Source organism: Oryctolagus cuniculus, chromosome 8 (assembly GCF_964237555.1).
Source record: "Oryctolagus cuniculus chromosome 8, mOryCun1.1, whole genome shotgun sequence".
Taxonomy (NCBI): Eukaryota; Metazoa; Chordata; class Mammalia; order Lagomorpha; family Leporidae; genus Oryctolagus; species Oryctolagus cuniculus.
In genome coordinates, this window is record NC_091439.1 from 110,399,683 (window position 1) to 110,427,240 (window position 27,558).

At 57.8% G+C, this 27,558-nt stretch overlaps 1 protein-coding gene across 2 annotated transcripts in view; it reads left to right on the top strand.

The window, feature by feature from the left end:
* The window catches only part of LNX1 (ligand of numb-protein X 1), a 101,203-nt gene that overhangs the window by 66,583 nt on the left and 7,062 nt on the right, over positions 1–27,558 (top strand). For both annotated transcript variants that reach the window (XM_070048114.1, XM_070048115.1), the window contains 5 exons: positions 855–1,057; positions 5,108–5,476; positions 15,950–16,060; positions 19,260–19,437; positions 21,149–21,377. In XM_070048114.1, coding sequence (XP_069904215.1) covers positions 855–1,057; positions 5,108–5,476; positions 15,950–16,060; positions 19,260–19,437; positions 21,149–21,377 — 1,090 coding nt within the window. The remainder of the gene's footprint in view (positions 1–854; positions 1,058–5,107; positions 5,477–15,949; positions 16,061–19,259; positions 19,438–21,148; positions 21,378–27,558) is intronic.

A 27,558-nucleotide genomic window follows, 5' to 3' on the forward strand; every position in this document is an offset into this window, starting at 1 on the left:
GCACACCCCAGGAAGCAGCAGGTGATGGCTCAAGTGGTTGGGTCCCTGCCACCCATGTGAGAGACGCGGACGGAGTTGCCAGCCCCAGCTGTTGCAGGCACCTGGGGAGTGAACTGCCAGAATGGGAGATCTCGCCTTCTCCCTCCTTCAAATAAAATACATTTTTAAAAACAGAGTCTGGAGACACAAGTCAGGTGATCTGTGGGTCTCCTTGCAGCTCTGAATTCGGTGATGTTGGCAGTCCCCGCCTGCAGCTAGCCATTGGCCACCTCTGGGTCCCGACGCAGGTCTCTTAATGTGCATTCCTGGGCAGCAGGGTCCGGGGGCACGGATGACTCCTCGTGTCTGAAAGGTGGGCCCTTCAGGGTGATCGGGGATGACCGAGAGCAGGATTGTTGTGGCCTTGTCTCTCGGCGAGCAAGGGGTGAACTGCAGCTTGTTCCATAGAGCCCACGAGGTCATTCATTCCTGTCCGCTCAGACCTGTGTGCAGGATCAGCCAGACTTTACGCCTCAGGGTTCCAGGGTCCGTGGGGCGCCTGAGAAATGGGCGTGAATGGCGATCGTTGGAAATGGAGTGCAATAAAAATAATAGAAAGGTTATGGGGAACGGGGCGGCCAGGGAGAGCCAGGGAGAGGGATCGTTCAAACAGACTTGAAGGGAAAATTGGGTTTCGGCCCAGGTTGGAAAAGTATTCCAGGCAGAGGAAGTTGGGCTGGCACAGAGGCGGTGAGTGGAACGCAGCCACGGGGAGCGATGAATGGTCCTGTTTGGCTGAACCGGGCTCTGGCGAGATGAGCGGTGGAAATGTCGCTGGGTGGGTGTCTAACAAACGCCGCCTGTGTGCCTTTCAGCCTATCCGAGGCTGTATCACCTGATTCCGGACGGGGAGGTCACCAGCGTCAAGATCACCCGCGCGCATCCCCGGGAAAGCCTCTCCATGAGGCTCGTGGGGGGCAGCGAGACGCCGCTGGTCCACATGGTCATCCAGCACATCTACCGCGACGGCGCCATCGCCAGGGACGGCCGGCTCCTGCCGGGGGACATCGTGCTGAAGGTGGGGGAACCTGTCCCAGCCTGAAACGGGATGTGGACGGAGGGGCCGATGGACGGATGCGGGGGGTGGATGGATGGGCAGATGGACGGACAGATGGGAGGAAGGGAGGGAGGGAGGGAGGGAGGGAGGGAGGAATGGACGGATGGGTGGATGGATGGACAGATGGGAGGGAGGGAGGGATGGACAGATGGGAGGGAGGGAGGGATGGACGGATGGGTGGATGGATGGACAGATGGGAGGGAGGGATGGAGGGAGGGAGAGAAGGAGGGAGGAATGAACGGATGGAGGGATGGATGGACAGATGGGAGGGAGGGAGGGAGGGAGAGAGGGATAGATGGACAGATGGGAGGGAGGGAGGGATGGACGGATGGAGGGATGGATGGACAGATGGGAGGGAGGGAGGGAGCGAGAGAGGGAGGGAGGAATGGACGGATGGGCGAATGGATGGACAGATGGGAGGGAGGGAGGAATGGATGGATGGGCGGATGGATGGACAGATGGGAGGGAGGGAGGGATGGACGGATGGAGGGATAGATGGACAGATAGGAGGGAGGGAGGGAGGGAGGGAGGGATGGATGGACAGATGGGAGGGAGGGAGGGATGGATGGACAGATGGGAGGGAAGGAGGGATGGATGGACAGATGGGAGGGAGGGAGGGATGGACGGATGGAGGGATAGATGGACAGATAGGAGGGAGGGAGGGAGGGAGGGAGGGATGGATGGACAGATGGGAGGGAGGGAGGGATGGATGGACAGATGGGAGGGAAGGAGGGATGGATGGACAGATGGGAGGGAGGGAGGGATGGACGGATGGATGGGGGAGGGATGGAGGGAGAGAGAGAGGGAGGTGGGAGGATGAGTGGACAGCTGAGTGGAAAGGAGGAAGAATGGACGGACAGACAGACGGATGGGTGGCTCGACGAGGGAGCGTAGCAGGTGTGGCTCGTCGCTCTGCATACTTAGTGTGTTCTCAGGACTTCTCAGGCGCGAGTTGTGATTGAGCTGAGACAGGTCCCTCGCCCCGCCGGCCTCTCCCCTTCCTCCCCCTACACAGAGGTTTCTCTCTGTGTGGTTTCGTCTCTGCCCCTCCTTTCCCCACGCCCCCCTCCCCCTTCTCAGCCTTCTTCATCTTCCTGGCCCTTTCCCCGTCTCCTCTTTCTTCTGCCCTCTCTCCTCCCACCTCCCCTTCCCAGGCAGCCTTAGTAAGATACAACTGGAGCTCCCGTGTCCTGGCATTGGCCGGAGAGCGGAGTCGTGGGAAATCGTGTACTTTCTAATGTCACCTGCTGTCCTGTAGTTCAGTGGAGAGCCATGGGAACAAAAGTCGCTCCCCCCGACGCAGACACCCTCAGGGGAGACAGGCAGGAGCCTCATACCCGAGGTGCTGTCCCCCGGGGGCTTCCTAGCAGGAGAGCAGTGAAGGGGGGTTTCCAAAGAGAAAGAGGGAGGGGAGTGTTTATCAGACAGGGTCCACAGTGTTTATCAGACGAGAGACTCCCCCCTGCCCGTGGGTGTCCCGCGTGATGCACAGTCACGTGCACCCCTCCCCCTCCAGGTTGCTGAAGGACAAGTGTCTGTCGCACTGGGAGCCGCTGCTAGGGCAGAGTGATTGACACAGAGGAGAAACGCCTTCCCACCAGGCCCGGGGTAGAGCACACGGCCAGGCCGCTCCTCATCAGGGGCGGGACCTCCGGCTGCCTGGAGGGTTGCGGAGCAGCGCCTTTTAATTCTTGTGGTCTTCAACTGGCGCCTGCAGGCAAAGGGGCTGCCAGGGCTCCAGCAGGCAGCCCTGAGCTCCTCCCTCCCCCACCCCCCCACCTGGCTGTGCCCGGGCCCCAGCTGCTGCCTTGGCGCTGCTCTGCTCGCAGTGCTGGGAGGAGGGCGGTGAGCCTTGTCTTTGCAGGCCTCCCTGCTTCCCCGGTCCAGGAAGCAAGGGCCTGGCCGTGCGCTCCAGCAAGGCCTCGCGAGGCTCATCCCAGCCTCCCCGACGCCTGGCCGGCCGTGAGGGCCAGAAGTGGGCCTGGCGCCGGGGAACCCGAGACGGGGCTTCTCTCTGCGGAGCGCCCGGCACACGGGCTGCACTGCTGCTGGACGGGGGCCTCCGGGGTGGGGGCCGACACAGCCGCAGCCTCCGGGCCGGGCCTGCGTGGCCAGAGCCGTGAGCGCCAGGGAGCCGGCCGCAGGCGGCACAGCCGGGCCAGCGTTGGTGCGCGAGGACCAGGCTGCGCTGAGGGCGACCGAGTGGCCATCCAGACGTCAGCCTTGCGCGGGGCTGGGGCTTCCGGTCTCAGCGGTCGGCTGGCGCTGGGTGGGTTTTCTCCCTTTTGTTGAGAGCACAGCGAGTGTGCTGCGGGCATCCCCTTGGGACCGCACACACACACACACACACGCACACGCACATGCACACACACAAATACACACATGCACACACATACACACATTGACGCACATACATACACACACCACACACACAAATACATACACACACATACACACATTCACACACACACACTGACAAATACATACACACACACCACACACTGACAAACACATACACGCATACATATACATACACACACTGACGCACACACATACATAACCACTGACAAACACATACACACACTGACACACACACACATACACACACCACACCCACACACACACCACACACATACACACACTGATGCACGCACATACACACACTGACACATACACATACACCACACACATACACACAGTAACACACATACACACACTAACACACATACACATACACACATGCACACATACACACATACATGCATATATACATACACACCACACACCACATACCACACTCACACACCACACACATACACGCACACTCAAATGCTAGCTTACACTCCTGCTCACGTATGCACACTCGGGCACATTCTCTCCCCCACACACCTCCCTCCTTATCACAGCCACACTCACACATTCACCAGCACACACACGCACACACACTGAGAAGGGCACAGGGTCTTTCTCACACACACACACTAACGCACGAGCACTGATTGCACGCATACAGTCACGTACGTTCTCTTACACACACGTGTGTGTGTGCGTGCACACAGTGGTAGAACCCAGAGCTTAAAGCTCCGTTACAGAGGTTGGAAAGAAAAGGCGAAGGCAGCCTGGCTGGAGGCGGCGTCCGTGTCACCGCGGGACTGAACCGAGGGCGAGCCTTCCCTGTCTCCTTCCTCCCCAACCCCATCAGCTAAGAAACAAGCTTGGGGGCCGGCGCTGTGGCGTAGCGGGTGAAGTAGCCACCTGCAGTGCCGGCATCCCATATGGACACCGGTTTGAGTCCTGGCTGCTCCACTTCCGATCCAGCTCTCTGCTGTGGCCTGGGGAAGCAATAGAAGATGGCCCAGGTCCTTGGGCCCCTGCAGCCACGTGGGAGACCTGGAAGAAGCTCCTGGCTCCTGGCTTCAGATCAGCACAACTCTGGCCATTGCAGCCATTTGGGGAGTGAACTAGCAGATGGAAGATTCTCTCCCTCTCCCCCTCCCCCTCCCTCTCCCCGCCCTCTTCCCTCCCTCTCCCCCTCCCTCTCCCCCTCCCCCTACCCTCCTCCCCCTCCCTCTCCTCCTCCTGTTCCCCTTCCCCTCCCTCTCCCCCTCCCTCTCCCCTCCCTCTCTCCCTCCCTCTCCCCCTCCCCCTACCCTCCTTCTCCCCCTCTCTCTCCCCCTCCTGTTCCCCCTCCCTCTCCCCCTCTCCCCCTCCCTCCCCCTCCCCCTCTCTGTAACTCTGCCTTTCAAAACAAATAAATAAATCTTTAAAAAATTTTTAAAAAGCAGCTTGTCAGGTGAGGCAGGCGAAGATCAGGTTCTGGTAAGCCGGTGGGCCGGTTACTCCGGCAGGACTGCGGACAGAGGGGGCCTGGACAGGTGGTGCAGGGGGCAGCGCCGTGGGAAGACCAGGTTGTTGGGGCCAGGAGGAGGTGGCGCAGCAGGAGTCCCCCAGGAAGGGCTGGGGCAGGCAGAGCGACCCCACGGTGGACCCTCCGCCCGCTCCGCCCCGCAGGTCAACGGCATGGACATCAGCAGCGTGCCCCACAACTACGCCCTGCGCCTGCTGCGCCAGCCCTGCCAGGTGCTGCGGCTGACCGTGCTGCGCGAGGACAAGGTCCGGGGCAGGAGCAGCGCGCAGGCCCCGGACGCCCGCGGGCCGCGGGACAGCTTCCACGTGACCCTGCACAAGAGCAGCCCCGAGGAGCAGCTGGGGATCAAGCTGGTGCACAAGGCGGACGAGCCCGGGGTGTTCATCTTCAGCGTGCTGGACGGCGGCCTGGCCGACCGCCACGGGCAGCTGCAGGAGGACGACCGCATCGTAGCCGTCAACGGCCACGACCTCCGATACGGCAGCCCGGAAAGCGCAGCTCATCTCATCCAGGTGGGTCACGGCCCAGCCAGAGACCCCCACGCCCGCCCGGTTGCCCCCCGCGCTACACACGGTGCCTGCCTCCCAAGGAGGCGGCCGGAAGGGCCTGCACGCTCTGAGCTTCTGCCCAGCTGAGATGACTCAGGCCAGCGGCGCCCGCCGGTCCCGGCCGTGCCGTGGGTCTGCGTTGCAGCCAATCAGCCCGACTGCAGACACACACGCTGGGTTGCATGCCATGACCTCAGGAGGCCGGCAGGGCTGTGCCAACCTGGTACCTAGAATGGCAGACGCAGGCCCAGGGCTCGCCCAGACACGTCCAAGACAGCCGGCTGCATTCACTCCCGTGAGAAGCCATGTGGCACAGCCTCCTGGGGCGCTAGGGACCAAGACCACGAGAGTGCTGGCTCCTCCAGGGTCAAGTCCAGTTCCTTGGAGAGCCCAGGGCCACGCAAGCAGGAGCCCCTGACTGAGAGGCACAGGAGCAGCCAGCAGCTTGACCATGGTGCAGACCGGCTCACCAGCCGACCTGTGCCAGGTCTTCAAGCCCCAGTACGCAGCTTTGTGACTTTGGCTGGGTCGCCATGAAACTGCATGCCTGTTTTTTTAAGTCAGACTTCTTTACTTCGAGATCATCACAGAGGAACCTGTGGTTATGAGGACTAATCCAGACAGCTCCCGTGCGCCCGTTCCCCGGGTTTTCCCGGTGTTAGCGTCGTGCAGATCCATGGGGCTGAACACAGGCAGACAGCTGTTGTCGACACAGAGACCCTCATACTGTTTCCCTTAGAGCCACCCCCACTCCCCGCCCGCTCAACCCTGGGCCGCCTCTGCTCTCTCCATTCCTGTTCTCAGCCTCAAGAATGTTCCTCCTGTATCTCCGTGACCTCCCCCCTGGGTGGCCAGCTTCGTCCCAGAGGGACAGAGGTGTTCCGGGCTCCTGTGTCCTAAGCCACGCCTTCCTTTCCTCCGTGTGTTATGCGCATGTGCTAACTTTCCGGTGCTTTCCTGGTCCTGAGTTGGGTGCAGAGAACAGAGAGATGGCGACCAGGTAGATGGCTCTCCCAGAGAGCCCAGCATCTGGGGGGAGCCAGCCGAAGGCTGTGGTGGCTCTGTGGGGAGGGCTCACGTGCCTACAGTGCTGGTGTTGCCACAGTGGTTTCTGCATGGATGGTCCTAACAAGTGCTCCCGGAGGGGGAAAAGCCTGGACTGGGCTTTGAGGATTGAGTAGGAGTTCTCTAGGTAGACAAGGCAGCAAGGGTCGTTGGAGGAGATGCGACACACAAGAGCCCTTCCCTAGAGCCTGTTGGGAAGACGGGGGACTGCTGGGTCGTGGGGGCACTCAGAGAAGCAGCAGCGGACGTGGCAGGAGTGAGAGGCTGGGCCGGGCTGCGGGGAGGGCCGCGAGCCAGGCTAACATGGGCTGTCGTCAGACGGGTTCAGGAAAGGAAGTGGCGTGGTCTTCTAGAAAGATCTCTCCCGAGGCAGCAGTGGCATGTGGTGACTTGCACGTGGTGACGCGGGCCTCGTGCTCCGGGCCTCAGCGGTGGGTCGCGGCAGGGGCTGTACGGAGGAGGAGCATGGGAGAGAGTCCACCGCTCCAGACCTGACCATCCAGGAGCCCCTGGGACCCGTCCAGGGGTCCATCCGGGTGCTGGCCATCTTCTCCGCTGTGTGCGTGGTGACACATCCCTGCTCCTAAGGACAGCCGAGCAGTGGGTGGTGGGCTCGACCTCTAAGACGTGAGGTGGGGGGCACAGGGGGCCGTTCTCTGCTTCTCAGGGCAGGAGGCACCCAGGGGGCACCTTGGCAGGGAGCTCAGAGCCCAGTTCCAAGTCCCTGTGGATGCGCCTGCGCCTGACAGGGCCTGCACCCCAGAGAGTAGAGCAGGTGCACCCTGCCAGGGCCCGCACCCCGCAGAGCAGAGCAGGTGGACAGAGCTATGAGCGGCACCTCCTCCTGGGCTTAGCGCCGTCTCCCCGAGTTCACTCGCCCAGCCCACTGCTCTGACCCTCATGTCCCAGCGCCGGCCTGACCCTCAAACCTCACGTCAGCACTGGTCCCCGGCTCCCCCACTGCGCCCCTTGCCTAACCCGCACTGCCCTCTGTCGCAGTCTTGAGAGATGGCACTACCGTGTGCCCAGTTCCTCCTGCCCCGGCATCCCTCTCCCGGTCTGTTGTTTAGCACCTCCGTGGACCCCACCAGACCCTCAGCCTGGGGTCCCTGGGCCCCTGGCTTCCACTCTGGAGCCCCCAGCCTCTGCTGTCCCCGCAGCGGTATTGGGGGCCACTCTTGCTGCTGGCCCCCTGAGGCTTCCCAAGACACTCGGATGAAAATGCCAAGGCCCCCAGTGGCTGCAGAGCCGCAGGCGCTGGGCCACTGCCTCTCCCTCCACGCTCATTCCTAAGCAGAGGGGAGGCATCGGTGTTCTCCCCTTGCGTGGGCCTGTTCACCACCTTGCTTCCTTGCTACTCCAGAACCACTTCCGGAGCTTTTCCTCATGGGGTCGCTGGCTGTCCCTCACCACGGGAGAATCTCCCAGAAATCTGCGTGACCTGCTCACACACCTCAGGGAGGTCACCTGCTCGGGGAAGCCCACGCTGACAGCCTCACTTAAATAGCACAGCGCACTCAGCCTGCACCCTGTCGGCGGCTTTGTCTTCTACTCTGTAGCTTCCTCGTGGCCTTAGGTCCGGTGCAGTGGAACAGAGCGGGCGATTCTGTCCCGACGCTGCGATCAGCACCTGCCAGAAGTAGTTTCGCGATACCTCCCCGCAGCACGTGGGCTTCTGAGCGCCGTCTGTCCCCAGGGCGTCCTGCTGCTTCTGGGGAGCCTTGACTTTGCTCAGTAGATGCTGGTTGGGCAGCTCCCGTGGGCCAGGCAGCCTGAGGTCCTGACACACTTCTGCCTCCCGGTGCTGGAAACACACTGCCGTCTCGTCTCAGACAGTCAGGGCAGCCTCAGACGGTGGGGGGGTCCCAGCCAGGGTGCACCACGGGAGGGGACACAAAATAGGCCGTGTACGTGGAAAAGGAAGACTCCATTTTCTCCTACTCAGAAGAAATCACATCCTTAGCCTTTTTTTCTCTACAAGACATTTTAGGTGATCATCAGTATTTGTCATGCTGCACATAGCGCCCCCTGCAGGTCCTCACCACAGCTCACCCTCTGAGCACGAGCTTTGCCAACTAGCCTTTGCAATTTCGCAACAGGCCAGAGAAAAACTCCCTTACTCATGTCATTTGGAAAAATCTTGGTAACATATGGCATCTACTTTTGTAGATGAATAACAGGAGAGCAAAAAAAAAATTCCCTGAGAAAGTTAATTTATGAAATAAAATCTGGCCTAACAGTGGAACTTCCTAAAAGATTCCTTTGCTTACTAAATAAAGCCCATGTGCTTTGTAAGCAGAAAAACACTTGAAAAAAATAAAACAAATACATAAAAGCTGGGGCAGAACTAGTTGGAAAAGAAATGCGAAAAAAAAAAAAAAACAGCATGTTGGAAAAGCTCAGCTAAGCCACTTCTTGCTGGTTCCGCAGAATAGATTTAATTTATGGGATGTCCAGAGCACACCCAGGCTGGGGGGATGGAACTGAATACCTTACAGACTGAAACTCAAGTTTCTAACCAAGCCTTGGCTGGGGCGCCCTTGTGTGTCTACTCCATGAAGCCCATCAGCCCCACGAAGAAATTCGCAGACGGCACGTCTGTGGGGCCTGGCCTCTCCCCTGCTGCCACACGGCCTGCCTCGTTCTGCCTGCTTGCGGGGGAGCCACGACACCCAGGCTGCAGCGGGCTCCTCACGGGAGCTCTAAGCCTCAGCGCGCCCAGCAGCAGCCTGGGTTCCGCAGGTCGGAGGCGGCCCCCGGAGAAGGAGAGTGATAAGGAGACGGAGCCTGCGCCGTAGGAAGCAGCTTGGGACAACTTGGCTCTTCTCCAGCCTCAGTGGCTCAAGCTTATTGAGCACCGTGGCTGTGACCGAACGGCTTGTTGGAACTGTCAGGTGTCGTACCTAACACAGGAGAACAAAAATAGGATAGAACTGGCGGGGGGAGGGGGAGGTCTCAGCCTCCTGGGCTCGGAGGGTCGGCCGTGCCGCCCGGCGCCCCACGTGAGAACCGTCCCAGCCGGGCGCGGCAGCCCGGCGCCCCACGAGAGCCGTGTGCGAGGTTTGCTCCCCCAGGGAACGGGTGATTAAGTGAGAGGTTATTTCACGAGGCCCCTCCAGCTTCTACAAAGGACGTCAGGGACCTTTAGACAGAGCCAGAGAGCAAACAGCAGTTGCTCGTGTTACATGAGTTCTGAATGCGGACTCCAGCTCGTGAGCTCCGCCACGTCGCTGGGAACACGGGCAGAGGTGCCGCGGGGATCCAGACGTTCAGTTCCCCCGCAGCCGGTGAGCGTCGCCAGTGAAACAGGACCTGACAGGGTCGTGTGTGTGTGTTACAGGTCAGCGTGGCTCAGGTGGAACCCGATCCCCCTCGCCACGGGCTTACCACAGACTGTAACACATTCGGTGCACGCAAGCCAAACTCTATATGGATGTTCTGAAAAAAACCTCCCAGAGCTGAATCCCCAAAGCCCGAAGGATTTTCATGCAGGGCTCCAAGTTTTGCACATTAAGGATTAAGTGTGACTCGGCCAGTGCGCAGCCTTTCAAAGCAGAGGTTTCTCCTGTTGGCCTGGCGTGGCTTAGGTGCCTTTTATTTCTGCTGCCGTCGTCAGATTTTGCCGTCTGGGCTGGGTGGTTTTAGTTCATGAAATCTGTAACTTGGCATCTTTTTTGAATTTTGAAACCAGGCCCCCATAGAGCGCCTCGCATGCGGACGCCAAATAGCCCTGGGCTCCAGCTCCTAGACTCCCTCTCTTTTTCCCAATTCTTAAAAAATTGTTGAGAGAACATTTTCAAATAACGACAGTCAAAGGCTTAATAAAAAATTCAACAAATGCAAAGTAAACAGACCCCAGTGCAGCAGGAATATAGACAGGGGCTATAACAATCACGAAATGAAAAGATGCCAACTTCACTCACATACCGTGAACTTGTAAGATAGTCACAGCTCATTAAAACTAGAGTGGTCGATCACACTTAACAATTTGTTTGACAAAGACTTAAAACAAAGTTTGACAAAACACTGTATTTGCAGCAAACCTGATACAGGCATTTCTTTCTTCCGACTTAGGGTCTTCCAAGAGTGCCTCTCACAGGCACAGACAGCTGCAGGCTGCACTACCAGGGGCCCCGAAACCTCAGTGCCCCTCCCCCAGCCCGGGCATCCCCCGCATGCATATCTGTTGCCCATGGAGCAGAATTAATCATGACAGTAACTTCTAGAGCTCGTTGGAGGCCAAGCCGTTGGGTCACAGTACAGACCCAGCAATCAGCAGATTCCAGTTCTTGTGAGAATGACATCCTGATTTTGACCTTGACCCTTACAAACCACGACCCTGTGTCACCCATCCTCGGTCTTGTCCTGGATTTCCTTGCTCCTAAAACTGTGCGCTTGCGGGACTGCGGGGGTGATCGTGAAACTACAGCCTAGAGGGCAAAGCCAACCAGACTGCTGCCCAGATTCTCCTCCCTGTGCTTGCTCCCATCCACCACTTTTCCGCAAAGCCTCCTTAATTCAACCTCTTTCCCTTGGCCAGATGCTGGCCACTCGCAGCTCACTCAACGAGCTGCCCCCTCTCCAGCAAGAGAGAGTCATAAATTCTCCTTAGGATGGGCCAGAGCGCTGGGTGCCGACGTTTCAATGGTGAACGAGTCGACGGCGCCAGGTTTGCTTCCAGCTCGCTCGTATGTAGGGAGCGTCGGCTACAGTGAGTCATTAGCTCGTTCTCTGGTTGCATTTCTGGAACCCCGAGTGTTTTGCTGAAGGGGAGGAATTTTTCCCCAGGAGTTCTCTGACTCACTGGAGGCGGGCGGGAGGGGTCCAGGCCTCTCTTCCACACTCGCTGTGGAGTTTGTTGCCACATCAGCAGGAAGGACTGGTGCCTCTCAGAGACCTCTCGCGATGCTTTGGTTCCGACACCTCCAGGGTCCCTGCTGCCACGTGAGGTCCAGGTGCCACCACCCGGGCTCAGCGCTGGGCTCTACCCCTGCAGTCTGCTCCTGGGACAGTGTGGTCCCGGGACCCCCCCGTCACCGTTCAATCGATCAGTAATCAAGAAGACAGACGGAAGGAGCCGCTGGCTCCGTAGCCTGTAGAGCCCATCCCCCATGTTCGTAGTAACGACCAGTGAGACCCTCAGCACGGCCAGTACAATGGCGAGCGCTGTCAGTGAGGCTGGAACGGCTGGTGCGTGGGCAGAGAGGTCTTACTGTGTGCTGGACAGATCAGCACTTGTCTTGTAGGCCCAGTTCTCAAACACACACACATGCACACGCACACATGCGTGCACACACGCATGCACACATGCACACGCGCGTGCACACATACACACATGCACACACATGCAGTGCACACCTACACACGTACACACGTGCACATGCGCAAATACACATGCACAGACATGCACACGCACACACAGCTCTAATAGAGCGAGCCCAGCACTCATGAGACCTTCCATGTGACTGAAAACAAGTGTGGAAGCACCCAGGGGCAGTTGACCTGGGGCGGAGTAGAGCTAGGGAAAGACCCTGTGAGTCACCCTCTCCCGGGGTCGTCACGTGGGGAGCGACACTGCGCCGGCTGTCAGGGCATCCGCAGGGCCAGCGGGCACACGAGGGAATGACAGTCCCAGCCGCCCCAGAGGACAAGCTTGCTCAGCAGCGCTGCGCCGCCCTGCGACGGTGAGCACCCCGTCGGGGCCACTGAGGCGTGAGCTGGGCGACCCACGGCGGGGCTCCTGCAGGGGAATCAAAGCGCTGGCCAAGACGGCCCCGACGTCTCCTGCATGTCTCTGTCTAGTTTGATGGAACCAGAACCCCACCCCCTCCACTCCCCGGAGCTGGCACATCCTTGACGCATGAACCGAGAATGATCCTTAGGGAAGCTGAAGTGGGCAGTTCCAGGCAGCGTGGACACAGCCCTCCGTGCAGTCTGAGTTCCAAACCTGTTAAGGTCAGGCCACCTCCCTCTGAGACTTTTGGAGGAGAGACCAGCGGGGGAGATGCAGCGGTTTGCGTTTTTCCAAGATCCGGCGATTCAAGCCTCCAGCACGCGTGTGGGGAATGCAACGGGGACAGCAGCTCAGGAGGCAGTGAGACCAGTCCCTCACAAGACACCGCCAATCACACACGGGTCCCTGAGGGCCTAGGCTGAGCCTAGCTGGCCCTAGGCAGCTGTGCACGTGGCCTGCCTCTCTGAGGCCCGCCCATCTGTCTGGGTGCCGCCATTTTGGGTGTTGTGCGAGATGATACTGGTTCGGGGCGTCCTCACCGCCCATCTCTGTTGGGTTTCTGGTCTGGGCTGCGCCTGGTGGCAGGAGCCTCCATGGCCCTGGGAGGGGAAGCCGTCTGCAGGCTGAGCACAGAGCAAGAGGGTGCTCGCCCTTGGAGACGTCACAGGGCGGCCCCCTCCAGGGCGTGTCAGGGAGGCTGCGGACGGGGGCACCCTGCTCTAGCCTCTGCCTACTCCCAGCGTGGACGAGCGGTCGGCGATTCTGAGACAAACCACAGGAGGCCAGAGAAAAGCAGTCACTGCCCGAACAGGCGGCTGCTCTTCCTGCGACACTTGCCGCTCGGTTTAAATCCTCTGCCTTCCTCTGGGTGTTAGCGTCGTTCCATTTCCCGAGCTAGAAGTTGCCCGCAACGCGTGTTACGTGAACCTCTCTCGGGCCTCCTCCCTCTAAGAGGCAGGGACGGCTCTGTGCAGGCAGGAATCGCGTCCCCAGGCCCCTATGGTGAGGGTCGGGCCCAGTGCCGCCCATGAGCTGTGGGCACAGAGCGCTTACCGAGTGGCTGCAGATAGCCAAAGTCCACAGCGGGGGAATGAGGCTGGCACCATGCAGAGAGGAGTGAGAGAGTTTCGTGCCTTGCTCCGGGGAGGGAGAAGAGAGGAACACAGCAGCGTGTCCAGGGGGTGCCTGGGTCCAGGGGACAGAGAACTGTCTCCTAACAGTAGCTCAACCACCCTGCAGCCCGAGCCGCAGCCTCCCCAAAGCTGCCAGACCTGTTTCTTGCGGCAAAGCCTTCCTCTGACTGCTTGTTCTGTTGGACGGCAGGTCTTCAGACCTGTCTTCCTGGCTTGCGTTATCCAAGAAACAAGTCCTGGTGATTCTCTCATGGGTCTTCCGTCCGCCCCTCTGGCCTGTTCTCACATTCACTCTGGTGGAAAGGAAGCGTCCCTGGGGCCAGGGGCTGCTCCTGTACCCCCAATCCAGTTGCCCACAAGAGTCAGAGCTGAGACAAACACATCAGCCCATTTTCCAACTTGCATCTCCAAACGCTGTTAAAGAAAGCACAGCAAACAGTCGGCCTGCGACGCTGGGGCGGCTGCAGGAGCCCCAGACCTGGCCCTGCAGAGAACTTAATTCCAAGTAAACGACGCCAGAGCTATTTATTGGCACGCTGATCCTGCCAACAACTAATACCAGAGCCAGTGAGAAATTCATGCTCGAAAATGTGAATTAGATCGCTCTTGCAGGCTGCTCCTTGGCAGTCTGGCCCTCCCCTGGCGCGCTGATCTGATGTGTGCGTGTAAGCTGTTCTCAGTTCTTACGGGGTGCTCAGAGCACGCGGCTGCTCCTCGGCCAACTGAACGTGCGCTAACAGGCAGGCCAGAGACGGACCTGCCGCCGAGACCCCGAGACGCAGGGGCAAACATAACCGCATGAGGATGAGAGAGGTTTGCAGAACAAAGAAGGCCGTGCACTTACTGCAAAACCGTCCTCCAAGCAGTGGACGTAGTGGGCGAATGCCGCCGTTCTTGGCGAGAGCTGGCTTCCTGACTGCTCCCTGGGCTTGCTGGTTTCCTCTGTTCTGACACGGGGTTTACGTGTGATGAGAAGCACCGGGGTGGGTAGGTCAGAAGGGAACCCCGGGCTGCGTGTGCAGGCAAGTGGTCTATGAGCTTGCATGTCCTTCCTGGCATCCGGCCTGTTAGGGTCGTCTGCCTTTGTGTGTGATGGATCAGCTCCCCTGGCTGCCCACCCATGGGTGCACAGCCACCCATGGGTGCCCCGGACCTGAGGAGGACGCTGAGAAGGCGAGCGTGTTGATGTGTGAAGGCGGAGTCGCGAAGGTTCGGGCTGTGCGTGGTCGGACAGCCGCTGGGACCGCACACACGTCCTCGGCGCAGTTCCTGGCTGCTGGTTTTGAAAACGAGGTCCCGGCTCCTGACGTGGGTTCTTCCTGCGTTCCGGGAAGGAAGGCGCAGGGAGGCCAGGTCTCAGGCCGTTCCAGCTGCTGTAACAGACCGCACTGCTCCCAGGCCCAAAGGCCGGCAGAGCCAGCGCGCCGGGAGCACCTGCTCGCTTGCAGGCGGTGCCCCCCCACGTGTCCTTACATGACAGAAAGCGCCAACAGGTGCTCCGGGCCTCCCAGGAGGGTGCTAACCCCATGACGAGGGCTGTGCCTTTGTGACCTAGGGGCAGGGTTAGGATCCCAACCTCTGGGTTCAGGGTGGACACCAGCATTCAGACCACAGCATGCAAGAGCCAGATGTCTCGGCTCCCAGTGTCTGCGCCCACGGAGAAGAGCAGGGGCGCCCTGGAACTGCTTGGCCTGACCTGGCCCGGCTTCTCCATGTCCCGGTAACCATGCCTGTCGCCGAAGCAGGCAGCAGCTCAGTGCCCCTCTCTGCGCCGAGGGATGGGCTGCCGGTCGGGCTGGACCTCATCCATCAGCCCGCTCCTTCAGCCTGGGCCGTCAGTGAGTCCAGGGGTCGTTTCGGGGTCTCGGGGCGACTCTGCCTGCCCTGCAGATCCGCAGTAATGAGCCACGCCATGTGAGCCTGGCCGTGGCAGGATGCCCACTCAGCCGGAGCATGCAGTGGCCGCTTCGGAAAAGCAATGCATTTTCTGCGCGCGATGCTTGTCCCAGCATCACCGTACCTGGCAGAGAGCGAGGGCCTCAGAGTGGCGGGCACACAAGACATGCAGGACCAAGCAGGGCTTTCACTGGGCTGGGGCAGGACCCAGGCAGTCACTGGCTGTTTCCAAAGTGCCCGCCCCTTCCGGTGCCAGAGCCAGACTTCCGTTCCTGCGGCAACAAGATCCTGTGGCTGACCCTGCTTCCTTCTCAGTCCGCTGCTCTGGGCTGCCCACCTGTGCCTGTCTGGAGAGTCCTGGATCCGCGTGTGGTTGGGATGAACCCCAGCTTCTCCAGGTGGAAGCAGGGGTCACTCACCTGCTTTGAGGATAAATGACAAAACCCCTTCTACTTTGGCCAAACTACAAGGCAGACACTGATATGATTTTTAAAAAACACTAGAAGTTATGTTTTGCTGTCTAAAAAAAAAAAAGGACAGCCCAGGTAGCACCTTGGTAAGCCCAGGGGCAGGGCTGTGTGTGGCTAACACGCGTGTCTTCTCTCCCAGGCCAGTGAAAAGCGCGTCCACCTCGTGGTGTCCCGCCACGTGCGACAGCAGAGCCCCGATGTCTGTCAGGAGGCCGGCTGGAATGGCGGCGACGGGAGCCACGCTCACCAGGTAAGGCCGGCCGCGGCGCGTCTGCTGCACCCGTACAGGACGATTTTCTGGGAAGGCTGCGTAGCTCAACGCTTCAGAGTTGTCGCTGGGCTTTGTCACACATGGAAACACCATGCAGTCATAAAACATGAAGTCCAGGGTCCGTCTTTGAGCCCTGGTGAGATGACAGGTGTCTCCCGTGTGCGCAGGGGAGGGGAAGGTGTGTTGGCCGGGGGAGGGCTTGGGAAAGCTGACCCGACAGCGTCCAGTGCCAGCCACATGGGTGTCATGTGTTTACCAAGAGTCAATCTGTTTTCCATTCGCTTGGAAGGGAAGCGAGAGGGTTGCTTGGTCTCAGAATGTCCCCGATGTCCTCTTGCTGTTTTCAGTGTGTGTGTGCTTGTGCAAGGGTCTAGGAGGATCACTGAAACACTGCAGGCTCCTGGGGCGTTAGGGAGCGGTGGGGACTGGGGCCAACTGGAGCGCACAAGTCCACGCCTTCAAATGCAGTGCACCAAGCAGACGCGTCCGTGGCTGGGCGCCATCCTTGCGGCCATCAGCGCACAGCCGCCCTTTAGATAAAGTGACTCGGGCCAGCCTGCGCTCCACCCGGGTTCTGACCTCTCTGTCTGGAGGCTGTCTGAGCAGCACAAGCCCTCGGTCCGGAGCAAGAGTCTGGAGCCGGCACCTCTCCGGGAAGCTGCTCCGTAGCACATCGCTGGTGATTTCGGGAATGGTCTCCCAGGGAGCCCCTTGTTCCCAGATCAGCCGCGGGGAGCAGGAGGTGCCCTTTCCTCCCACGTGGTGGGGAGCGACTTCTCCACTGAGTTTCTGAGCCACAGATGTAGGAAAAAATGACCTGACATTTTGGGGTTGGAGCCTCTGTGCTCTGTTCTGTTCACTGCAGTCGCGCGGTGAGACCCCCACGCTCCAGCCAGCCACGCCCCAGTCCAGAGATTCCAGGCCCGCTTGCAGGAGACACCCTAGACAGAGCCAGCACGTCGGGCTAAAGTGTTGCACAGATGTGGACTCCCCACGGCCCCGCCCTAGCGAACACCATTAGCAGTTTCACATTACCCTGACGGTATTTGCCGGTAGAAAACTAGTTATTGGCTTAGTTAACGAATTAAAAGTTTGCATCTAATTAACTAATTGGAGTTGGGTGAACTAGAATGGATTACATCCTAATCCAGTAAACCGGGGCGGGCACCTGCAGCAGCAGTCACTGGGGACGGCCACGCCCACGGCGGCACCAAGTCCCCGCTCCTTGCCTGTGCACCAGTTTCCTGTCAGTGCGCACCCCAGCAGGCAGCAGGTGATGGTGCCAGGACCTAGGTTCACAGTAGGGACCTGGACTGAGCTCCCAGCACCTGGCTTTGGCTTTGTCCCTGCCCTGCATTTAGGGAGTGACAGCAGATGGAAGACCTCTCTCTCGGCCATCGAAATACAACGCCAAAAAAGCTGAGGTCCATTGAACTACTAAGAAGGAGCCCCCCGCAGAGCGCTTTTACCATTCCTTCCACTTTCCCATCACGCAGCACTGGAAGTGCGGGAACCTCTGACTCCGTGTTTCCCGCTGCCTCGTCCTGAGTTGAATTCCTGGAAGCGCACGGGCCAGCTGGCCGCGTGGGAAACCATGATCCTCACGGTTCTGTGCAGCTCAGTCTGCCGACATGCTGCTCCCGGCCCAAAAGAGGGGGCAGATAACAGAAAGCAGTCACGAGCAGCTGTTTGGGGTTTCGTTCTTTTTATGATCCGAGTATGTCTGCTTTAGGAATTGACTCTTTCTGGCTTTTTGCAAGTAGGCTTCTGAATGACTCCAAAAATACCAAAGAAGGGAAGCCCAGCTCGATGGGACAGAACCTTAGCCAGCGGAGAGTGGAGGGGTGAGAGGCAGCCCTCGCAGGAGCGTGGCCACTGTGCGGGCGAGGAGAGGCACCGTGACCGGAGGGAGCACCAGGGGCTGTCACGGGACGGGGCAGCGATTCCTGACGCTGGCGTGCAAGGGCCACGGGTAGGCTGTCACGGTATTGTTTGTAATTTAAGACGAGAGAGATCTTCCCTCTGCTGCTTCACTCCCCAGATGGCTACGAAGGCTGAGTCGGGCCAGGCTGAAGCCAGGATCCTGGAACCCCATCCTGGTCTCTCACATGGGTTCAGGGGTCCAGACACTTGGGCCATCTTCCGTGGCCTTCCCAGGTGCATTAGCAGGGAGCTGGATCAGAAGCAGAGCAGCTGGGCCTGGAGCCGGCACTGCCACATAGACGCCAGCATCGCAAGCAGCGACTTCGCCCGCGGCGCTACCATGCCGGCCCCCTTTCTATTTGTTTACATGTCTGCAATGTTTTTATTCAAAATATCCAAGATAGGTATTCTAAAATCTAAGTAGTTTGCGTAGATTGAGTGATAAAGCCTCGTGGGAGCCCATGATGGTTTTTAGCTGAAAAAAGTAGGGAGTGGAAGTAGGGAGGAAATGTCTGCAGAGAGTTCACGCAACACACATATTTGGAAACCCTTGTTATGCTTTCCAACTTTCAATTCTATTTTTCCATGAACTTTCTGAAGTCCTCTGTACTCCCCTCCCCCGCCCTCACCAGAGATCAGCGGCCCTGGGTTGACGTCATGTGATGGGTGTGACGTCATGTGATGGGTGTGACGGCTCCACGGAGCCTCGGGCTGCCCCGTGCAGGCCAGCTGTCTCTCCAGCGGGGAAGCAGAGGGCCCTGTTGGAGGGACGCCGGTCATTGCTTTGAGCCCCTCGGCGCCTGGCTGCACGTCTCCACGCGTGGCACAGGCAAGGCCGCTTGTGAGCACCGAGGAAGAGTGAGCCGACCACGAAATGTTCCTCTTTCTTAATAACTTGGACAAAATGCCCAGTGTTCACGAGTGACACGAGTGATTTGAGGGCTGACTCCACTGCCCTCGGGAACAGGTGACGCCCGTGAGAAATTTGCGGTGAAGTTTACTTTGTATGTTCAAGGCCTGTTCCTTCCTTCACTGTGCTCTTTGTTTGGAGATGAGAACTTTCTCTGCATTTGCCTGCAGAAATCAGGAAGATGTGGCTGACGGGGCCAGAGGGAGGGTCTCATCCTGTATCCTGTATCAAAGACCAACACCATGCTCCTTGACTTGCCCCGTTTATGCAACTTTGGTGACCTGCACGTCCACATGCGAGCCCCCTGACACATACGTGTGCCGTGTTTCTCTGTGCCTTTCTCAGCCCCTCCATCCCGCAGCCACCTGTCATGAGAAGGTGGTAAGTGTCCAGAAAGACCCCAGTGAGTCCCTCGGCATGACGGTTGCAGGTGGCGCGTCACACGGCGAGTGGGACTTGCCCATCTACATCATCAGTGTTGAGCCTGGAGGAGTCATAAGCCGAGACGGAAGAATAAAAACAGGTAATGAGCGAGGAGATTAAGGCCTGGGGGCGGCAGAGTATTAAGAGGAACGAGCAGGTGCCTGGGTTAGGAAAGCAGTTCTGGGATGAATGAGAGCATGCGAGAGTGGTCTGGCCAGAACAGCTATTGCCGTTGACCATGACTGGTTAGAGCACAGTTGCTAGGCTGTGTTTCACCCCTATCGGTTCATGTAGGTCCACATGGGCCAATGGCTAGTGCTGCCAGAACCTCCAAACGACCCCAGGAATCAACAGGGACTGCAATGGCTAGGGTCAGGTTGCCACTGTTGAATGGCATAGGGTGGCTCCATTCCTCCTAAGTAGTTCTTTGCTGGATTGAGCCTGTGATGAAACTAATTCAAAGATTATTCCATTTTAGGGGATGGAGAGGAGAGACTATGTGAGTGATCTGTACTCAGTGAATATTAGGGGAATGCTAGATACTTTGCCATTGGTGAAAAGTATGTGGCTATGGTAATCTTCCATGTTCTGGGTGGCTTTGGGTAAAGGAAGATAATACCCCCAACTTTCCTCTACAAATATATATTCTTTTTTTAAAGATTTTATTTTCAAATGAAAGCAGAGTTAGAGAGAGAGACAGACAGACAGTGCTTCCATCTGCCGGCTCACTTCCCAAGTGACCACAATGGCCAGGGCTGGGCCAGGCCAAAGCCAGGAGCCTGGAACTCCATCTGGGTCTCCCACACCCATGGCAGGGGCCCATGCACTTGGACCAGCCTCCGCCACTTTCCCAGGCGCCTTAGCAGGGAGCTGGATCAGAAGTGGAGCAGCCGGGACTGGAACCGTATGGGACACAGCTTAACCTGTTGTGACACAGTGCTGTCCCTGCAAATGTGCATTCTGAACTTACTGTCAGCTCAGGTGGCTGAGCACCTGTGCCGTCTAAGGGTTCAGATTCACGAGCTACAGCGTGAAGTTCCTGAAGTACAATCGCACAGGCTGAGCAGCCGCGGGGCAGAACGTGCTACGAGGTTGAGTCCGGAACCCAGAGGGTGCTCGTTTGGGGGTCAGAAAGGACCCAAGGCCTTTCCCGTTTTCTCCTCTTGTCCGTTTACTCCTGCAAGGTTATTCTGTATTTTCCAAAAATGACCTGCGGGGGAGGTAGAAAGACAGAGGGAGATGAAACAACAGAACAGTGAGGATGGGGAAGGTGTCGGTTTTCATTTCTCTTGCTTTCCTGCAAGCTCCTGGGTGGCGAATACGAGGACACACAAGAAATGATTTGCTAGGGACAGACCGTGAGCTAGAGGCTCCCAGATGGGATGTGTGGGGACTGTGCTGCTCCGAGCAGGTGCGTCGCGAGCGGGGGCTGTGCACAGTGAGAAGGGACGTGGCGCTAGCTCACCTCCACCTCGTGAGAGCTCGGCTCCAGGCCCCTTTGCATCTCTGCTCTGGGCCCCTTTGCCGCTCTCGGGGTGGTGTCGCACTCGCTCGTCCCGTCTCTGTTTATTGCCGGGGTCTGCACAGACGAGCGCGCCCCCTCTGGTGCTAGAAACAGGAAACAGAATGCAGGTAGAAGGTGGAAAGTCTGGCTGTGAAGCGGGCCCCTCTTCCTCTGCCTTTACGCGGCTTAGTGTGCTTTAGCAGCGCCCACCCCCGCCTGCACGCCTAGGACCATGCACGCCACGTGACCCAACCTCACACCGCCACGCGTGCCGGTGACACCGCCTCCCTCTGCTTCTGGCCCTCAGGTGACATTCTGCTGAACGTGAATGGCACAGACCTCACCGAGGTGAGCCGCAGCGAGGCCGTGGCCCTGCTGAAAAGCACGTCGTCCTCGGTGGTGCTGAGGGTCTTGGAAGTCAGGGAGCCCGAGCCCCAGGAAGAGGACAGCAGCCCCGGGGCCCTGGACGCCAGCCACGACGCGACCCCCTCTGGTGACTGGGCCCCGTCCTGGGTCATGTGGCTGGGGCTGCCACGGTGAGTCCGCGAGGGACGTCCTGGGTGGGGTGGGGTGGAAGGAAGCTCGTCTCCGAAGGTGCTCTTCCACTTCCCGGGGCTGAGTCAGGCGCCGGCATCTTAATGAGATCCAGTCTCGGTTCTGGCACGGTTTGAAATAATCGTCTTCCTGTTTGTAACGGGAAATGCATGCAGACGTCCCTGGGCGAGAACAAAAGCCTGGAGAGAACACCCTGGGGAGCTTCACACCAAGGAGTTCTCAGGGCTGCCAGGTACAGATGGGCAGGTTGTTCACGCAGCTAGGAAATGGGGCCGGAAATTCACACACCCAAGGGCTGAGCTGCACCTGCCCAGTGGAAGGCTCAGCTGGGTCTGACGCCGGTGGCAGAGCTGGGACCTTGTCCAGAGCAGGACACCCCTGTAGCTTTCCCTCTGCTGCCCTGAGTGGCCCTGGTTGCACACGGAGCAATGCAGCCGGCCGTGCGGTCGTGCAGGTGGGGACACTGCTCGGACCCTCTGTCCTCGGTGCCTGCTGCTAGGGAGTTCCCATCAATCAGGGAGACATAACTGGAGCCTTGCCATGAAGCATGTTTTCCATGGGTTTGCGGAACACACTTCCATCTCTGAATGTACTGCACAGGACTCCGGGAAGGGAAGCGAGACATGTAGTCCCCTTTCTGAGGGTGGGAACAACTCTTCCTCCACCCCCTCCTCTCTTTCTCCCGCCCTCTCCATCACCCTCCGCCTCTCCCTCACCCTTGAACTCAGAGTCCCTGATTCCAGTACAGACTCACCCAGATTCCTTTTGGAGCCTTCCAAAATCTGTGTGTCTTAAAAAAATACTCCTTGGGGCCGGCGTTGTGGCTCGATTGGTTAATCCTCCGCCTGCGGCGCCGGCACTCCAGGTTCTAGTCCCGGCTGCTCCTCTTCCAGTCCAGCTGTCTGCTGTGGCCCAGGAGTGCAGTGGAGGATGGCCCAGGTGCTTGGGCCCTGCACCCACATGGGAGACCAGGAGGAAGCACCTGGCTCCTGGCTTCGGATTGGTGCAGCGCCGGCTGTAGCGGCCATTTGGAGAGTGAACCAACAGTAGGAAGACCTTTCTCTCTGTCTCCCTCTCTCACTGTCTATAACTCTAGCTGTCAAATAAATTAAAAAAAAAAAAAGCAAAAAAAAAATCTTTAAAGAGCTGAAAACTTAAATGTTGAGGCAATTTAAAAATCGTTACACATGTTAGACCTGAGCCTGAAAATTGGGGACTCCCGTATGGGTAGCAGGAACCTGACCCCAGGAGCCACAGCTGCTCTTCCCCACAGCTGGGTTAGTAGGAATCCGGAGCCAGGAACCAGAGCCAGGCATCAAACCAAGCACTCCAATACAGGACGCGTGTAACCGAACCAGGACTTAGCCATCGGGCCAGAGACCACAAACACCACCCCCCAAAACCAGAGTCTGTTCAAACAAGCCTGTGCTGGCTCTGTGTCTGGAAGCGGCTCATCACCCACTCGCGTGGGCGCGCACAGGGGAGGCTCCTTCCTCACGGCCACGAGGGTGCTCCTGTCCCCCTGCACCTGCGGCCGCCCTGCTGTCACTCAAGTGTCCTCTGCACAGGAGCTCTTGCAGGGGCAACTCTGGTTGTCAGGCCCCGGAAGTTCTTAGCTTCCTTCCTCTCCCTGCGGCCACACGAGGCCTCTTCCCAAAGTTCACAGGAGATGGGTGTTGAGAAAAAACCGTGCATGGATCTCAAACTTTCCTGTGACGACATGAATCGATCGTTCCGTGCCCTTTTCCGGGAGCGTCCTAGAAGAAACAGCCCAAAACTCAGAGGCTACGGAAGAGCACGCAGCGGCTGGCAAGTTGTACCCGACCCGGCGACCGCTCTCTGCCGTGTTTCTCCAGGCTCAGAGAGAGGCTGGCCCACATCCTCTGCAGAGGGTCCGCTGTTGCATCCCGGGGTCCTGCTGTGGGGCGTCGGAGCGGCTGTGGAGTGGGCGGTAGGGGCTGCGTTACTGAGCCCACGCACTCCCTCGCTCCCAGGCTGTAAACTTGCGCGTGTCTGTCTGCAGCGTGGCTGCCACGGGTGGGTCTGCCCAGCCGGGTGACCGCTGCCCAGCCGGGTGACCGCTGCCCAGCCGCCACCTCACCTTCCGCTCTGCTGACTGCGCCCAGGGTGTGGGGAAGCCAGGCCCCCTCCTCTCCTCCCCCCGCGTGGGGCGGGTCTTCAACAGCTCCGCTCCCCCGGGTCGTCTTCCTCTGCTGGCTCCCTTGCTTCTCTCCCGGATCCTTGTCGTGCCCTGCTGCCCAGGGTTTCCTGCCTGTTCCCACCGTCCCGCACCGTGTTTGCCGGGTCCACCTTCCTGGCGGCCACTGCGTCTCTACGGTGTTTTTACTTTTCCCTCCTGCTCCTTTCCCTGGTTTCTCCTCTCACCACGTGTTCCTCGACATTCTGTCTCTGCACTGAGCTTCTCTCTCTCTCTCTCTCTCTCTCTCTCTCTCTCTCTCTCTCTCTCTCAGATTTATTTATTTACTTGAAAGGCAGAGCTACAGAGAGAGGTCTTCCATCTGCTGGTTCACTCCCCAGATGGCTGCGATGGCCAGAGTTGGACCAATAGAAGCCCAATAGCCAGGAGCTTCTTCCAGATCTCCCAGGCAGGTGCAGGGGCCCAAGCACTTGGGCCATCTTCTGCTGCTTTCCCAGGCCACAGCAGGGAGCTGGATTGAAGTGGGGCAGCCAGGATGGGAACTGGCAGCCATATGAGATGCTGGCCCTGCAGGCGGAGATTTAGCCCACTATGCCACAGCACCAGTTCCAGCTCCTGTACTCAGGAGTATCTGAGACTCCCAGGCCACGGCTGTTGGCAAACTTCGCTGCCTCCAGCCCTCTTGTCTGTGGCTGGGTTTTCCTGAGGGTGCTTCTCCTTGGTGTTTCCTGTGCCTCCCGCCCCTCCTCCTCTGCTCGCCCCTCTCTGCTGCTGGAATCCGCGAGCGAGGTCCCTTCACCAGGCGGCTGTGTGCGGGGGGCATCATCTGAGGCAGGAGCCAGGCCGACTCTTGACAGCAGAACCGGCTCTTGGTGGCACAGGCTTTCTTGTGTGTTTCCTCTCCCAGGCCGACTGGGGGCAGCCTCACGGGCTGTACACAGCACCTAGCCCCTGCTGACCGCCTCAGCGCCCACCCGCCTGGCGTAGCTGACGGGCCCCCATCGCCTCTCACACACCTTGCTTCTTGGCCAGCAGCAGCCGGCTGTCCTCTCACCTCCTCACCTCCCTGCCTGTGACTGCACTGGGCAGCTCTGAGACGTACCGTGCTCTGCTCGCGATGGGGTTGGCGTTTCTGTATCCAAGTCTCCCCGTGGCTCTTGTGGGCATTTGCGATAGCAGAGAGGCAAGCGTGGTCTTTACTGTGCCGTTTTGGAACTGGAGGTTTGTGCACACCGCCCAGCGGTCCATCTACCCAGCCACGCTCCTGCGTGTGGCTTCCCGTAGGCTCTGGATGGGTGGGGTCTGCTCCCGTCTCCAGTCTGCACTGTTCCGCACTTTCTCTGTGATTGCTCGTGGCAGCGTCGTCGACTTCAAGTGTCCCAGCACGAACGTCGGGCCGCCTGTCACATCAGCAAAAGTCACTTCACTTGAGCTTCTGGAGATGGAGGCCACACGCGTCTCCAGGTCCCGGATATTCCCCTCCAAGCGGCCAGTCTACCCGGTCACACATGTCCCCCTTGTGCTGGCCTGATTTTCAGGACGTGTGCTTGCCCTAATGGAATCTAGCCAGGTGCCCAGCCACTCTGCCAGGGAAGAAAGGTGCTGGAACGTGTTCGCAGGCGTAGAACCTGGACGGCAGCCGCGGTCGGGGCCGCAGGTGTGGAGGACACTCTGGGAAGAGGACCCCAGTGAGCGGGGGGGCTGTGTGCTGGGGCAGCCAGAACAGGCAGTGGTTGCGAAGGAAGACGTAGCTGTGCAGGCTCAGTGCACCGACGGCCAGGCGCGGCCTGAGCTGTCCGAGGTCTCGGACGCCAGCCACTGGAAGGTGGCTCAGGCGGCACTGAGGACTTTGCTGTGGCCTCTGTGGGCTCTCAGTGCCCACGTTCCACATCTGGAGGCCGTTCAAACCATGCCCTCGCCTGGACTCGAAGGCTAGAAGCACACATGCAGCTCAGACCTCCTCTCAAGAATTTAACCCTTCCCTCCCCTGAAACTCTTAAAGCATTCTTTGTTGTTGATGATGATGGTTATTTTTGGCTTTTAAATTTTTTTTAAATGTAAGGTAAATTTCTTGTGTATCACATATACAGGTAGAGGGGCACAGTGATACTTTCCACTCTCCCCTCCTGCCTGCCCACACTCCCACCCTTCCTCCACCGTCCTGTCCTATTCTTATTCTTATTTTGTACAATGATCTGCTTTCAGTTAATTAGTTAATTCATAATATTAACCCTATACTAAGAAAAGAGTTCAACAAATAGTAAGAAAAAAAAACACTGGTCTTCAACAGTAGAGGCGAGCGCTGTAAACAATCATAGAATCTCAAAATGTGAATTTCACCCCTAAACATATTTTAGACACTCTATTAGTTACCACAGATCAGGAAAAACATGGGATTCGTCTTTTTAGGACTAGTTTATTTCATTATAATGGTTTCCAGTTGCATCCATTTTGTTGCAAAAGACAGGATTTCATTTTTTATGGCTGAGTAGTACTCCGTAGTGTATATATACCACAATTTCTTCATCCAGTCATCAGTTGATGGACATCTGAGTTGATTTGATATCTTAGCTATTGTGAATTGAGCTGCAATAAATACGGGGGTACAGTTAACTCATTCATATGCTGATTTCCTTTGGATAAATTCTCAGGGGTGGGGTGGCTGGGTCATATGGTATATCAATTTTCAGATTTCTGAGGTATCTCCACACTGTTTTACACAATGACTATACTGGCTTACATTTTCAACAACAGTGGGTTAGGGTACCTTTTCCCTGACACCCTCGCCTGCACTTGTTGTTTGTGGATTTCTGTATGACAGCCATCCTAACTGGGGTGAGGTAAAACCTCCTGGTGGTTTTTATGTGCATTTCCCCGCTTGTCAGTGATCCTGAGCATTTTTTCATGTGTCTGTTGGTCATTTGAATTTCATCTTTTGAAAAATGCCCATGTCTTAACTGGATTATTTTGTTGAGTTTCTTGATCTCTTTATAAACCCTTGATATCAATCCTTTACCAGTTGTAGTTTGCAAATATTCTCTCCCATTCTGTTGGCTGTCTCTTCACTTTGCTGTTTCTTTTGCAGTGCAGAAGCTTCGTAGCCTGACATAATCTCTTATCTATTAAGGCTTTGATTGCCTGTGCTTCCGGGGTCTTTTCCAAGAAGTCTTTGCCTAGAACAATGTCTTGCAGAGTTTCCCCAATGTTCTCCTCCAGTAATTTGATGGTATTCGGTTATATATTTAGATTCTTGATCCATTTGAGCTGATTTTTGTATAAGGTATAAGGAAATGGTCTTGTTTCATACTTCTGCGTGTGGAGATGCACTGTTCCCAGCACCGTTTGTTGAAGGGACTGTCCTTAGCCGGCGCCGCCGTAGCTCCCTAGGCTAATCCTCCGCCTGCGGCGCCGGCACACCGGGTTCTAGTCCTGGTCGGGGCACCAGATTCTGTCCCGGTTGCCCCTCTTCCAGCCCAGCTCTCTGCTGTGGCCTGAGAGTGCCCGGGAGGATGGCCCAAGTGCTTGGGCCCTGCACCTGCATGGGAGACCAGGAGAAGCACCTGGCTCCTGCCTTCGGATCAGCACAGTGCGCCGGCCGCAGCGGCCATTGGAGGGTGAACCAACGGCAAAGGAAGACCTTTCTCTCTCTCTCTCTCACTGTCCACTCTGTCAAAAAATTTTTAAAAAATAAAATTAAAAAAAAAAATTGAAGGGACTGTCCTTGCTGCAGGGACTGATTTTAGCCCCTTTGTCAAGTAGATGCATAGGTTGGTTTCTGGAGCTTCTACTCTGTTCCATTAGTCTACCTGTCTATTTTGTGCCAGTACCAGGCTCTTTTCCTTATAACTGCCCTGTAGTATATCTTGAAATATGGTATTGTGTTGGCTCTAGCTTTGTTTTTATTGTTTAATATTACTTTAGCTATTCAGGGTCTCTTGTGTTTCCACATGAGTTTTAGCATAATTTTTTCTAGATCTGAGAAGCACATTGGTGATATTTGATTG